General features: G+C 44.2%; 1 protein-coding gene across 1 annotated transcript; it reads left to right on the top strand.

Moving 5' to 3' along the window:
* The first annotated feature begins 9,585 nt into the window (after positions 1–9,585).
* Positions 9,586–13,720, top strand: LOC149282453 (uncharacterized). Its single transcript, XM_089498162.1, has 2 exons — positions 9,586–9,679; positions 12,064–13,720. Exons 1-2 carry the CDS (start codon positions 9,586–9,588, stop codon positions 13,215–13,217), a joined length of 1,248 nt encoding a protein of 415 aa, XP_089354288.1. The 3' UTR covers positions 13,218–13,720.
* Positions 13,721–15,414: the final 1,694 nt, after the last annotated feature.

Raw genomic sequence — 15,414 nt, 5'->3', positions numbered from 1 at the left:
TTGGGAAGGTTAATTCGTTGAGTTTGTGGAGCTGGATAGCGGAAGGATTGATTCCTGGAGTGAACATAATGTGGAGGGAAAGGAATGGGACCCATAGCAAGCAGCCAAGCCTCACTCGCCCACATGCCCCCTCCTTGCCCCCCAACCCTGATGGGAAAGCTGAGAAGGGGAAAGGGTTGGTTTGAGTTAATTTTAATATATATTATTTGGCCAGATTGCTTGACTGGGTTTATTGGTACTTTGGTTGAATTTAAGGTTGCAAAATGGTGGGAGCAGATGGGAATTATCTCACTGTTTTGGGGAGGTTTGCTGGGAACTTGCTGACCATTCAGTGGTTCTCAAAACAACATATTTGGGGGCAGATTTTGGATGATGAGGTAATTAACTTGTCAATTATATTTCTAGCAGGAATAAAATACCCAATAGATCTTGATGTGGGGTGGGATGTTAATTGGGGATATAAAATGGTCAAATCTTTATTGTTAGTTAGATCTGACTATAACGCCACGAACCGTGCCTTTTATGCAATCTCTTTCTTTCAACAAAGTTTTGAGTTTAGACTCCTGTTCTGAAATTTGACTTTGTTGATGAAGACTTTGTTAGACTTGCTTCTGACAATCATTAACAAAGCCAAAATACGAGTAAAAGGAGTGTCAAGTAGTAGATACTCTAAGGAGGTATTTATTATTGATAACGAAATATAAGTAAAATATGTCATACAAGATATTAAGAAACTTGCAGGTGCAATATTTGTAAGTATATAATATTCAATTCATACAAGCTATTAAAATAATAAATAGACCTAAGTGAACAATTCTGAGACTAACTTCCAAGATCCGCTCTTTAACTCTCTCTCTCTCGATCTCCAACCGACACAATTCCCCCAACTGTCTCTTGGTCTCTCAGGCCTTATATCTCCTTCTCACGGAAGCTTCCAGAACAACCTTCATCTTGCTCTCTGATTGGTCAAGAGAGCCTTCCGTAGCAGTGATGTCATTCTGCATTTGCATAAACCTCCATTTACTGCCTGAAGAAGACCTCCATTGACTGGAGCCATGTTATTAAAACAACAACAACCCCTCTTGTCCTTGGAAGAGATTTCCAACGATGCCTTGCTTCCCAGCTGGGAAAAAGAGGAGAATTCCAAAGGTTCCCATTTCCACTAAGATTAGGAGCTCCCTAATTTCCATGGAAGAGGTTTCCTAAGGCATGTCCCAGGACAGAGGGGGGAAGGTGGGTTCATCGTGGGCGAATTACCATTTGTCAGCTGAACTTGGGGCTCAGGGTCCCTAAGAAGAGGAGGTGCCCAGGCCCCCCAGAATCTCCTCTGAGCCTTCAGGAGAGCAAAATTCAGGGAAGGGACAGTCTGCAAGGGGCTCAGAGTCCATCAGGGCAAACCTTGAGGGCCCTTTCCCAAAAGCTGGCCAGGATTGGTTTCAGGGGCTGGCATTTTCCTCTCAGAGGACCATCAGGATCTCAAAGACCACTCCCCATTTTGGATTTTGTTCCTTGACTGTGCTGCCCTCAGTGGAGACTTGCTTGCTCCTAAGGTGCCATGGAGGTGAGCATGGAACGTATAGGGAAGATGGCTTTTGCAGTCTTTTCCACCATTGAGCTTACCTTGTGTTGTCTTCAAGCCTATTAGAAGAGAGCAGGAAAGTAATCAGGAGGGGAAAGCAAAGTCCCACATTTGCTCCCATAAGCTCCCCCTGAAGCTTTTCCCAGCATGCCCTAGTCCTCAGTCTCCCTCCCAGGCTCCTCTGTTTCCTAGAGAGATGGAAACCTTCAAGGGAGAGTCTTTGGGAGTCAAGCCAATCTCTCCTCTGCTTCTCCAAGGCCTCCTTCTCCATCCACTGCTGCTCTTTGGAAGGGAGACATAGGCCTGTTACAGACTGCCAAAATAAAGCTGCTTCGGGTCTCTTTGAAGGTATGCTGTTTAAATGATGCATGCACCCTAAGAATCCGGAAGCTGCACCAAAGCTGCGACTCTTAGGACCCATGCGTCATTTAAATAGCATACCTCCAAAGAGACCCGAAGCAGCTTTATTTTGGCAGTCTGTAACAGGCCATAGACTGCTCTTGGGAAAGTTGCTTTTGGAGGGACAGGGACTCCCAAAACTCTCAGTCTGGCTCTAACATTAAGTATGTGAAATATCTGCAATGAACTGGGCAAAATGTTATGTCAGGAGTGGGGATCCTGTGGCCTTCGCTCTGTATCCCCATCAAGAAAAAGACTGAATCTCCATGACTGGTGCTATGTTTCATACTTTTGGGATGGGCAGCCAGGAAAACAGAATGCTTGAAAGAGTTCAAAGGTTTATTGGATGGAGATAGAAGTGCAAGATGCCTTAAAATCATATGTTCTGAATCAAAAACAGCATCAAAGGGGCTCTAATAGTTTTACAGGACAGAATCTGGATAGACACTTCCTCCAAACAAAAAGTATTTCACGCTTCCACTTTCTCTCCTTTCTGGAAATGCTGATGCCTCAAGGGCTGGATCCTAAGCAAAACAGAGATAAGGTTTGAACTGCTGTGCAATTCAGAGGTCAAGGTGAAATTGTATATGGTTTTTTTCAAGGTGTAATTATATAAATGGTTTAATTTTAAAAAATAGTTATAATTTTAATCCCTTTGCATTGTTTTGAATTTGTACTGTATTAAATTTATTGTTAGCCACCCTGAGTCCCTATATTGGGAGAAAGGATGGATGTATATAAATAAACTAAATAAACTGGAAATCTTTTGAAGATCAATGGGTTTCTTGGTGTAAATAGCCCTCCACCAATAGAGACAGAGACTGAATGAGTCTGTCCAGAATTGCTATGGGTCATTTTTGGCACCTGGGTTGTATCTCCATTGCCCAAACCTAGCACTTAGATACCATGAAACTTAAAGGACTCTGTCCAACAGAATCCTGGGATTTCTTATTTCATGAAGTACTTAAAATTATATAGCAACTCTCATGAAGGACTGCACTGGGGCTCTCTACCAAGCATCCAATTCTAAACACCCCATTCCCAGATTTCTGTAGGATGGATCCACAGCCGGTAACATGGCACCAAACTGGTACAATTGGATAATATGTACAGGACTTTGGTTGCCTACTTTCTGGTGTCCCTCCATCTCTCTTATAGGGTTGTGAATTCAGGTCCTGAGGTTTGTGAGCTAAAACCTAGGACATGGGGCAGGGCCTCTAGCGATCTCATTCAGCCTAAAGCATAAATTACTAACCACAGTCGCTCACAGTTTGTCATTCAAATCTACTCAGTATACTTTCCTGTGTAGAAATGAAGAGAGAAAATTTTGAAGGATTATTCTTTCTCACTTGCTTGGAGAGACAGGACAAAAAGCGTGATGTCAAAGGCTTTCATGGCCGGCTTCCATAGCTTTTTGTGGGTTTTTGGGGCTATGTGGCCATGTTCTAGAAGAGTTTCTTCTGATGTTTGGCCAGCATCTGTGTCTGGCATCTTCAGAGATTCCAGCCACAGATGCTGATGAAACATCAGGAAGAAACTCTTCTAGAACATGGCCACATAGTCCCAAAAATCCACAAACAACTAAGGATAAAAGGCATTTAATTTAGCCTCCTTCTTTCTAGCCAAATGGCGAATGCAGAGTATAGTAGTGAGCCCTTGTACCACCACAACTGAGAGAAAGCAAGAAACTAAACCAATCCATAGACCCCTGCAATTTTTGTAGTTGAAGAAACCAATGAACTAAGCCTCGCAAATTATAATAAGCTACTGCTCTCACATCTGATCTGGATGTTTGCACAGAGCCCTTTCCTCTTTCCTGGAATTGGGCTCCCTCCAAAATGGAGAAGAGGCAGCCTCATCTCCTGTCTGAAGATCATGCATGAAAACTGGAAGCTCAGTGCCAGGCCCTGCTGTATCGTATCTTTACTGCCACGTGTAAAAAGGGCAAGGAAAAACACCTGTTACAGGAGAAGAAAGCAAATAAAGCCTGATCCTTTCTGGTCCAGGTTTAGGTCCTGGACAAAAGAAGGGAAACCAGGATTTGACTTGGGAGTTAGCGAATGTTGTGTGGCCTGCCCTGCCTGCCCTGGGGCCTCCCTGGGGACCAAATCCATCACCCTTCTCTTCCCCCTCAGTCAGCATTCTCACAAAGGAACCAAATTTAGAGGTCTCCCAAAGGCATCTTGAGGCACCCACCTTTCCTTTCCTTTCCTGCCAAGGAAACCCAGAAGGAGCCCTTCTTCATAAGCAGCCAACGACCAAACCCACCAGCCTTCTAGAACCCTATTCAGGCTCCAAGCCAACCGCTAACAATGGTCCAAGTTCAGGGCTGCTTTAACTGTCTGGCTGAATGCTAGGGAATTCTGGGAACTGTAGTTTTGTGAGATATTTAGTCTTCTCTGTCAGACAACTCACATGCCATAATAAACTAAAATTCCCAGGATTCCCGAGCACTGAACTAGGGCAGTTAAAGTGGTTTATTTCTGCAAACTGGATTATTTCTGCAATGTGTTTATGACCTCTGTTACTATTTGAGCGTCCACAAGGCTCTGGTTTATCATCATCATAATTTCTGCAGTGTTTTTGAACCAGATCTGAGAGAGCCATGCAGCCTGGATCTGCCCAAATCCCAAATATTGCCCTCTCAGCAAAGCCTGGAGATATTAACCTTTAAGGACCAGAACTCCTCAAAGGCTGAATTTCCCAATCTCTCCTGAGAGACCCTCCTGGACCTAGGGCAGCCTCAAAGAAAGGGTCCCATTGAATGGGGGGCCCATGTCTTTCTGAGTCTGTGGGTCCAGAGGAAGAGGACTGTTTTCCAGGACCCTCTTCCTAACCTCACAAGGCAGCTCTTAGCATTTGCCCAAAACTGCTCTTGAACATGCAAAGATCAGGCAAGCAAGATCTGCTTTGCTGTTTGCAAAAAAAGATGGAATAACAATGGGCCCTTGGTATCCTTTCGGATTTGGTTTGGATAGTAAAATCCATGGGTGCTCAAGTCCCATTATATAAAATGGGTGACCTTGGGTAAGTCACACTCTCTCAGCCTCAGAGGAAGATCAATGGCCAACTGGAAGGTGGACAACACACACACACATCTACATGATGGGAAATGGCATTCATTCTGGGCCATGAAACCCACTGTGGGGGAACCTTGGGCAGCAGACACTCTCTCAGCCTCAGAGGAAGACAAAGGGCAAAGTGGAAGGCAAACCTGAAGGCAAGGAAACCCTGGGAATAGGGTCACTAGACACGAGTTAAAGGCATGCAGCACACCCCCAGCCCCCAAGGCACACTCTCTCAGCCTCAAACGATGACAATGGTAAACACTCTTCGACAAAACCTACGAAGAGACTCCTGTGACAGTGTTGCCTTAGGATCCCCAGAAAGGAATTGAAGGCACACAATTGTCCCCCAAAAGTCTGGGAGGAAAAGGATGAGGAAGGCTTAGAGGAAGGGCTGGAGGAGGAGGAAGGCTTAGAGGAGGAGGAGGAGGAGGGCTTAGAGGAAGGGCTGGAGGAGGAGGAGGACTTAGAGGAAGAGGAGGAGGAGGAGGAAGGCTTAGGGGAAAGGCCTGAGGAGGAGCAGGAGGAAGAGGAAAGGCTTACAGGAAGGGGCTGAGGAAGAAGAGGAGGAAGGTTTAGAAGAAGGACCTGAGGAGGAGGAGGGGGAGGAATAGGAGAAAGGCTTAGAGGAAGGGCCTGAGGAGGAGGAGGAGGAGGAGGAAGGCTTAGAGGAAGGGCCTGAGGAGGAGGAGGAGGAGGAGGAGGAGGAAGGCTTAGAGGAAGGGCCTGAGGAGGAGGAGGAGGAGGAGGAGGAAGGCTTAGAGGAAGGGCCTGAGGAGGAGGAGGAGGAGGAGGAAGGCTTAGAGGAAGGGCCTGAGGAGGAGGAGGACCAGAGAGACCTCTGGAGGATTCTGCAGAGGAAGAAGAAGGGGCTCCTGAGCATCCGCAGAGGCCTCTGGGGGAGAAGCCACAGGGAGAAATCTCCTGGTTGTAACTTATTATTACTATTAGTAGTAGTACCATTAGTATTAGTACATTTAATTTATTTATAAAGACATGTAAAGATGTATTTCTAAAGAGTATCTCAGTGAGTCCCTATATTATAGCATCAGGAAAGATTTTAGGTGTTGTTAAGGTTTGGAAATGCTGTTTGGGGTCCCTTCTGACTTTGGAGCCCTTTCATCCTCCATTTTGGGTTCCCTGAAGGCCTCAAACTGCCATCTGCCAAGTGCTGAGGCAGAGGCAGCCATTTTGTGTTCCAGTAGCCATTTTGTCTTCTGGCGGCCATTTTGTTCTGCTTGTGACTGTGGGGAACAATGTTCCAGAACCTTCTCTGAGCCTCAGTTGAACAGAGGCCTCTCTTTCTCTCCTGAGGCTCCAGAGTCAGAAGGAGGCCAGGCTCCTTTTGCCAAAAGGAAGGAAGTGTGTCCCTTTGTGTGTCTTTTGTGTCTCTTTTCAGAGAGGGTTTTCTTATTACACAGCTCTGCTCTTTCTGGGGAACATGGGTTTTAAAAGGGATCAGAAATGGGGAGGAGAGTTTTAATACAAGCCTTATTCTTATTATTATTCACAAACATTGGGCTTTGGCTTCTAAGAGGAGGCTAGTCCCCCAAACAAGGCCAAAAGGAGCTCCTTTGGGGTTTTTTAATAGTCTCCCCAGTTTCCTTATTAATAGATTTTCAGACAAGAAGGAAGGAGGCAGACCAGAATAACTCATATTACCAAGAATGAAACAAACAAACATACAAACAAACAACAACAAAAATAAGGATTAGAGACTAAAAGAAACTACTTTTTTTAAAAAGAAAAACCATTATTATGGGGGTAAAAACAAGACTTTGGTGCTTCTACTATTTTAAAGCTGACTCAGGCTGTATCTGCACTGCAGAAATAATCCAGTTCTAAAGTGTGTTAACTCTCCTGGTTCCATCCTATGGAATCTTGGGATTTGTAGTTTGTTGTGGCATGAGAGCTCTCTGGCAGAGAAGGCTATGTGTCCAAAGGTAAAATCCCAGGATTCCATAGCATTGAGCGGTTAAAGTGGTATGAAAGTGCCTTATTTTTAAGTGCGGATGCAGCCTTCGTGGGTAAGGGGCTGATGCTGGGGAAAAGCACTGGGGACCTCTGAAGGTTTCAGCAGATGAATTATTTATTTATGATGCCCTCATTTCACATCTAGCTTTGGGGACATAACCAGGGCCCTCTCCAATTCCCCATCCCCTAATCCCCCATCACTCTAAGAAGTCATGGAGTATCTTTTGTGTAGGGGAGCTGTAGTGAATCTATGCTACGTCCAGGGGGCTTTGTTTGGTGCAGAGGGAGGAAGGTGATGCCCACCTGTGCATCGGCCCAAAGGAGACTTATGTCACCTGCGTATGTCACCAGCAGGATGCTGTTCTCTGTGTCTTTGAGTGCTGCAGGGTTTCTTGCCAAGTCAATCCTAATCCAGGTCCCTTTTCTCAGGAACTCCATCTCAGCCTCCTTGTACACGGCTTTGGGGCCTCTCTTGCTGGAAGTGACCAAGTGCAGGGCCACCAGGACCCCCTTCGCACCTGATGGCCGACACAGAGGCCAAGCCGAGGGAGCTGGGCTCCAACAGAAAGAGGCTGCTGAAGTACAACTCTTTGGTAAGTTACCATCCTGATTATTACTTTCATCTATGTCTGGACTGGCTCATGAAAGCAAGCGGGAAACATACTGTCCCAGTTTGGCAGAGGGAATCCTGATTAATCCTCTGTAACCTGATTTTTTTCAGGGACTTTGAAAATGTCCTATTTTATTCTCTTCCTCCCACTTTCCCCCTTGTTTTCAAGTCAGTTCAGTTGCTGCAAAATGTGTTCCAAGTTCAAAAGAGTTTGCATTTGATTCGCTCAAAAGAGGGGAAGGGGAGGAAAGAAGGGCGCAGGGTCTTGCCCTTGCCAGGAGTCGGAGGCAAAAGCCAACTTTTGCACCCTTCCTCGCTTGTGTGATCTTTATCATTAACAACTTGGGCCATCTTGATCCCCTTCTGGTGTTGCTTAGCCACATGTGTCTTCCTTTCCCAGTCTGTGAAATGCTGGGGGAGATGGAAAAATATCTCTGTACCTAAATTGAGGGTAGGCCAAGTGGTCCTCAAGTTTGAGTACTCCCTAAACTGTTTTTTAAAATTTGCCTCTGAAATTAGGTGATATATGGCTAAATGTACTATAACTCATACATGTTGTGATAGTCAGTATCCTAATCAATCAATAATATTCCAGAAATGGCCTACATTATATTGTTTATCATAGTATATATTATTTTGAAAGGATTCGAGACAAACTGGATCTCAAAGGCTGTAGCTTTTTCTTGCTTGCAGAATTGAAAGTTTATTTCCTGGACTGAATTCTGAAGTGTTGAAATAATATTTGCAATGCACCATGTGCTTTCTTCCCCTTTTGTTTAGTCACTCTATTTTCTGTTGCAGGTGACCTTTGCGGATGTGGCGATATATTTCACCGAGGAGGAATGGAAGCTGTTGACGAAGAAGCAGAAACTTATGTACAGTTCTGTAATGATGGAGAATTATGACAATGTGGCCTCTGTGGGTAAGGAACCTGAATCCATTGCCCTTCCTGTGAAGACTGAGGGCCCTTTCATAATTTACTGTCAGAGCGTTGTGATTCCACTTTAGAATTATAGAACCAAAGAGTTGAAACAGACCACAAGGACCATCCAGTTCAGTTCTCTGCCATGCAGGAATAAACATTTAAAGCACCCCAAAGAGATGGCCATCCACCCTCTGTTTAAAGACCTCCAAAGAAAGAGACTCCACCAAACTCTGAGGGAGTATATTCCACTGTTGAAGAGCTCTTACTGTCAGGAAGTTCCTCCTAAAGTTTAAGTGGAATCTCTTGTCCCTGTGGCTTGCATCCATTGTTCCATGTCCTTTTCTCTGGAGTAGCAGAAAGCAAGCTTGCTTCATCCTGAATATGACATCTCTTCAAATATTTGAACAGGGCTGTCATATCCACTCTTAACCTTCTCTTCTCCAAGCTAAACATACCCAGCTCCCTAAGTCATTCCTCAGAGAGCATGGTTTCCAGACTGTTCACCATTTTGGTTTCCTTCCTCTGGACATGCTCCAGTTTCTCCACATCTGTTTGAATTGTGGTGTCCAGAACTGGACACAGGATTATTACAAGAGAGCCCTGACCAACAAAGAATAGAGTGGCACTATTACTTCCCTTGATGTTGACACTATACTATTGATACAGCCTAGGATCACATTGGCCTTTTTAGCTGCTGCATAACAATGTTGACACATGCTCATCTTGTGCTCTACTACTATTCCTAGTTCCCTTTCACACATAATTTAATTGTCATAACAACTTCCTGTGGAATCTTGGAATTTCTAATTTTAGTGAGGCACTATTGTTCTCCACTTCGTAAGGATTCTAAATCTCCAATCCTAAATTGCCAGTTCTGGAATTTGTGGGAAGGAGCCATGGAGATTAATGCTTTTTGCCCCTAAATGGTCCTCAGCCCATTCCTGAGCAAGTTTCCTGGCTTTTGTGGCCCCTCTTCCAGCCTTTTGAGGCTCTGGAGAGGCTTTGTGGGAAAAGGACTTCCCTTGCCCCTGCAATGGATCAGAGAGGGTACAACAGTGGCAAAATGGCCCCCACCTCCACTCTGAGATCTCCTGGGGCCCAATATGCCCTCCCCCCAAACCCCAACAGTAATCCATCCCAGTCTTGGAGATGTCTTAAAGTCTCCCATCTTCCATTTCTAACCAACATAATTTTGAGGGCAGTTGCTCTTCATCTCCAAGCGGTCTTAGATGAAACAGATTATCTAGACCCATTTAAGGTGGACCCTGGCACTTGACCCGCACTAGTATCAAAAACCAGGTACTGTACCAGACCCCTTGTTCTGCCTTTCCTGATGCATTAATTGTATATTGATGGCCCTGCCTTTCTCAAGAAATGAGCCTCAAAGTGTCCCTTTTATGCATCACACTCTGTGGGTGTGTGTCTGTGATCGAGCGATGGAGGCAATGTGAAAAACAGAAAGGCAGGAAAGAGATGCTGAAGGAGAAAAGGTAAAGCAGTGCAGATGGGCAAGAGGGAAGGTTGGAGAGCGGAGGGAGAAAGGGAAGGGGATCCGGCCTCTGGGAGCCAGGAGGGGAAGGCAGGAGCAAAGCCAGGATTGCATAGCTCTGTACGGAGAGGAAGGGACCTCTGGGAAGGGCAAGGAGAGGGGTCTTGGGGATTGGGAGGCAGCCACCAACCGGACAGATAATAATAATAGGTTTTATTTGTATTTACCTGTATAATAGCCACAAAACAATAATAGCATCCAATTTACACACAGTAAAAAAACAAGTTGCTTAAAACTCAGTTCGGGACAAATAAAAACATCGTATAAAATGCACAATTGCGATCAGAAGTGGGATTTTTCCTTAAGTTCTTTAGAAGAGGTCGGGTGGGTAAGCCTGCCGGAAGGGATCAGTCTTAAGTGCTTTCTTGAAAGCATCCAAAGTGGTGATAAGACAGATCTCCTCTGGCAAGTTGTTCCATAACTTGGGGGCCATGGCTGTGTATGCTCTGTGAGAAGTTGTTCATAGCCTGACCTTTGGGTAATCTAATAGATTCTTCCCAGATGTTCTGAGAATGCGGGGCGGATTGTGTAGGGAGAGGCCTTCCCTCCGTGGTTGATTCCAGAGGCCCTTTGTCACTCAAAATGCTGGAGTCTGGGGAGGACACCCACAAGTGCTATGCTTTTAGGGGAATTTCATACTTAGCTCAAAGGAGAGATTGAGGCAACAGTGACCTCAGGATTCATCCCAACTATACCAGGCCCAGAAGCACACAGAACTCCAGAGGCATTTCAAATAGGTTTTTGTGTTTTATTTAGGGGGAATAGCAAAATACACACACACACACAAATATACACATATAGGTGTTCACGCACACACACAAGAATTGGGTAACAAAGGTGGGAGTGGTGAATAGTGTGAGGCTTTGCTAATGGTAATACGTTACCTAGATCGATCTTGATCCCAATTGCTCAGGGTCCAGAAAGGGGAGAGAAGTGAGTAACTGCTATAGCAAGTGGGGCTGGCGAGTGTAGTGAGGTGTTTAGCAATGTAAACCAATGGAGTGTAAGTCTGCAACTGGACTGACACTGAAGAACAGCCAGTTGGGGCTGATATTTATACTGAAATTGTTGCTTGGGGGCAGAAACCGAGCATTCGAAAAGGTTTAAATTGCTTTAGGATGTTTCCTGGGAGGGGAAAGAATTATATGAAACTGAAATAAATGCAATGGGTGCTTGGTGGAAATACTTCATCCAAACAGGATTGTCCCACCGGCTCTCAGGTCCTTCTTGGCTCTAAATTCTGGTCCCATTCACAAGCCAATACATAGCACAGTCTGAAGGCGACACTCCTGGAGCTCAACAATAGCATAGCAGAGTACAGAAGCAAATCAACAGATATAGGTATTGGCAATGCACTAACCACTATCCACACTTAAAAATAACTCACAGACACAGTTGATTTCCTCCAGGTCCTTGGAGGTTCTTTAGCTTGAGTTGCAATAGAAAACAAATATGTACCAGCTCTCCTCTCTGACTTCCATCAACTTCACAATCTCTTCTACACTCATCTCCAATCCGCATGTGAGCTGTATACTGTATTGGTTGTGAGGCATCTCCTGGGGCCACACAGCATGAAGCATCTTCTGCAGTTAGCTTGCATCATGCCATCTGCTCTGACTCAAGACTCTATGGCAGTCTCACAGGAAATGATGCCACTTTTCAATTAAAATAGTTTTACATATATTTAATGGAATATTTTTCAACGACCTGACTATCTCCTTCCACTGATTTCCTCATGGCAGTTCCCCTTCAATCACTTCTTTGGTAGCTCCTATGAGTAAGAATACAGTCATTATATGGTTTTGGGGGCATCTAGAACAGGGTCATGCTCAGGTCATTCACACCAACTTTATTAATTTAATCTCAAATAGGGAGGTGTGAAAGGGGGGCTAAATGTTGGGGTAACCCTTTCCTCTCTTAACATTAAGATTCAGTCTTGTCTGTCATTGTGCTCCTTTACAGAAGAATTTGTCAGTCACGAGAAAGTCCACACAAGAAAGAAGTCACATAAATGCCAGCATTGTGGGAAATATTTTGCTTACATGTCAGTCCTAGTCATGCATCTGAGAGTCCACACAGGAGAGAAGCCATACAAATGCCAGCATTGTGGGAAATGTGTTTCTTCAAAGTCATACCTATTGGCACATCAGAGAGTCCACACAGGAGAGAAGCCATACAAATGCCAGCATTGTGGGAAATGTTTTTCTTCAAAGTCAAAACTAGTGAAACATCAGAGAGTCCACACAGGAGAGAAGCCATACAAATGCCAGCATTGTGGGAAAGGTTTTTCTTCCAAGTCATACCTATTGGCACATCAGAGAGTCCACACAGGAGAGAACCCAAACAAATGCCAGCATTGTGGGAAAGGTTTTTCTTCAAAGTCATACCTATTGGCACATGCAAGTTGCCACACAGGAGAGAACCCAAACAAATGTCAGCATTGTGGGAAATGTTTTTCTTGGAAGTCAGACCTAGTGACACATCAGAGAGTCCACACAGGAGAGAAGCCATACAAATGCCAGCATTGTGGGAAAGGTTTTTCTTCAAAGTCATACCTATTGGCACATGCAAGTTGCCACACAGGAGAGAAGCCATACAAATGCCAGCATTGTGAGAAATGTTTCTCTCAGAAGTCAGACCTAGTGACACATCAGAGAGTCCACACAGGAGAGAAGCCATACAAATGCCAGCATTGTGGGAAATGTTTTTCTTCAAAGTCAAACCTAGTGAAACATCAGAGAGTCCACACAGGAGAGAAGCCATACAAATGCCAGCATTGTGAGAAATGTTTTTCTTCAAAGTCATACCTATTGTCACATCAGAGAGTCCACACAGGAGAGAACCCAAACAAATGCCAGCATTGTGGGAGATGTTTTTCTAGTAAGTCAAACCTAGTGACACATCAGAGAGTCCACACAGGAGAGAAGCCATACAAATGTCAGCATTGTGGGAAACGTTTTCCTCAGAAGTCAGTCCTAGTTACACATCAGAGAGTCCACACAGGAGAGAAGCCATACAAATGCCAGCATTGTGGGAAATGTTTTTCATTGAAATCAAGCCTAGTGAGACATCAGAGAGTCCAAACAGGAACGAAGCCACACAGATCCCAGAAATGAACTAACATTATATTTGTCAATAAGCAATACAAAGAATATATTTTAAATCCTGTGGTGATAAGGAAAAGCCCTTGTGATTTTGTGTGTTAGGTTTGTGTGTCCATATGTCTGTTTATGTTTTTCAGTTATCTTTTGTTGAGTTGAGGTTTTAATTGCTATTATTATAGATTATTGCTTTAGTTTATAAATTTGAGTGGGGATTATGGGTGGTGGAATAGGTTAGTTAAACAGAGGGGTGGGATTGGCTGCAGCTGGTTAGAACAGTTATGGGAATGATAGCATTTGGAATTTGTGGGATGTTGGCTGAAGAAAGTTCGGGACAGGCATTAACAGAAAGGGCTATTTTCTGGGAAGGGCAAAGGGGGCCTAGTTATCTGTGGGGCATAGACTGTGGGAATTGGAGGGGAGCTAGGTTTGGAAGAGGGTGATGTTTTAGGTTTTGGGGTTTTAATGTATTGTTTGGCTTGGGGAGGGCAGCTCTGATTTAAACGCTGAATTTCTGATTATGTGTTTGCAATAAAGTTTTTGTTGTTTCAACACACTGGACTCATTGGTGTACAGAAATTCTGCATTTGCACAAAATGTACCCTTTCTTCTCTCCTCAGCCCTCAGCTCCATTCCCAGCCATAAAAACAGAGGCAAACACACATATATACTCAGAGAGACAGAGCTATATGTACAAAGGAGAGCCTTCCCAGCCTTTCCCTCCTTAGTCCAGCTCTGCAGCTTGGGCTCCATTCCGGAAGGATGGAAAAAAGGCCGTAGTCCTTCCCTTCTTCTAAAGGCCAACAGTGGAATAAACAGCAGCAGCAGCAGCAGCAGCAAAGGCCTCATGATCCCTGCGCATGCTGAAGAGGGTCCTTGGGGGCATCTGTGCATGCACACTCTCAGCCCTTGATGCTGCTCTGAGGGAGGGAAGTGGGGAGAGCCCGCATTCATTTGGGGGAACCTCCCGGTTCTGGGACCATGCTGAAAGGGCTTTAGACCCCCTTGAAGCGATGTATGTAAAAAGAGGAGAAGGAAGGAATAAAGGAATGAAAGTGCCAAGGGAAGAGAAGCATAAAAGGACTGCTGAAGTTGGGGGGGGGGGGCGGATCTGGGACCTGTTTCAGGCACCTTCCTCCCGGAACCCTTTATGAGAGCCTTCCACAGCTCACATTGATGCTTTAAATGACTATTTCACAGAAAATATCTCTCAGATAAGAGCCAAATTGGACATCAGCATTATTGCGGAGGCTATAAGTGAGGTGTCCATGAGTAAGATCATACTGGATCAATTTGAATCTGAGTACTGAGGACATGAACAAGCTCCTTGTAAGTGTGAAGAGGAGAACTTGCCCTCCCGACCCTTGCCCTTTTTATATCACCTGAAATATATCATAGATACATCTCTTAGTTAGGGCTATTTTCCATCATGCTTAAAAGAAGTGGTGCTACGGCCCTTTATGGAAAAGCCCTCCCTAAGTTGGAGATGAACAATTACAGACCGGTCTCCCATTTCTAAGCAATATGATTGAGAGGGCAGTTGCTCTTCATCTCCAAGCGGTCTTGGATGAAACAGATTATCTGGACCCATTTCAAACTGGCCTCAGGATGGGATACGGAGTCGAAACTGTTATGGTTGCCTTAGTAAATGATCTTTGCTTCAAGGTGGGATGTAACATACCAAACTTTAAGCTGTATCATTATGCAGCTTGTCTCAAATGACTAGAAGAATGGTTCAAATTAGAAAACAAGAATTTATTGAATATAGAAAAAGCTAATCTGAATCTTGGTATACATGCATATATGTGGTATACAAAACCAAAATATAATAATGCTTTTAACCATCATGTTATAAGAAGATCATTGCTTAAAGTATGGTATAAAATGAGACATCAATTTTGGGTGTCACTGCAAGAAGCCTATTACAGTAGAACAAAGGACAAAGATACTTCATGGCTAAGATATGGAGATTTAATGAACAAAACACCAGAAGGAAAATACAATATGAAATCTACGGAAGAAGTTAACGAAAGAGGAAACATGAAGGATTGGTTTTTATACAACTAATTAAACAATCGTTTTAAGGCAGATAATAAAGCTCTTGAGTTAACGATGGATAACAATGAAATAGATAAAATTATGATGGACCAAAAAGGTAAACAAATATCCAAATGTTATAAACTATTAAAAGAAAGAGATCTAGAAGATGAAA

This window comes from Sceloporus occidentalis, unplaced genomic scaffold, assembly GCF_023333645.1.
Source record: "Sceloporus occidentalis isolate IW3139 unplaced genomic scaffold, rSceOcc1.0.p SCAF_114, whole genome shotgun sequence".
Lineage (NCBI taxonomy): Eukaryota > Metazoa > Chordata > Lepidosauria > Squamata > Phrynosomatidae > Sceloporus > Sceloporus occidentalis.
The sequence above is the reverse complement of the archived record's forward strand: the minus strand, read 5'-3'. Positions and strand labels throughout refer to the sequence as shown.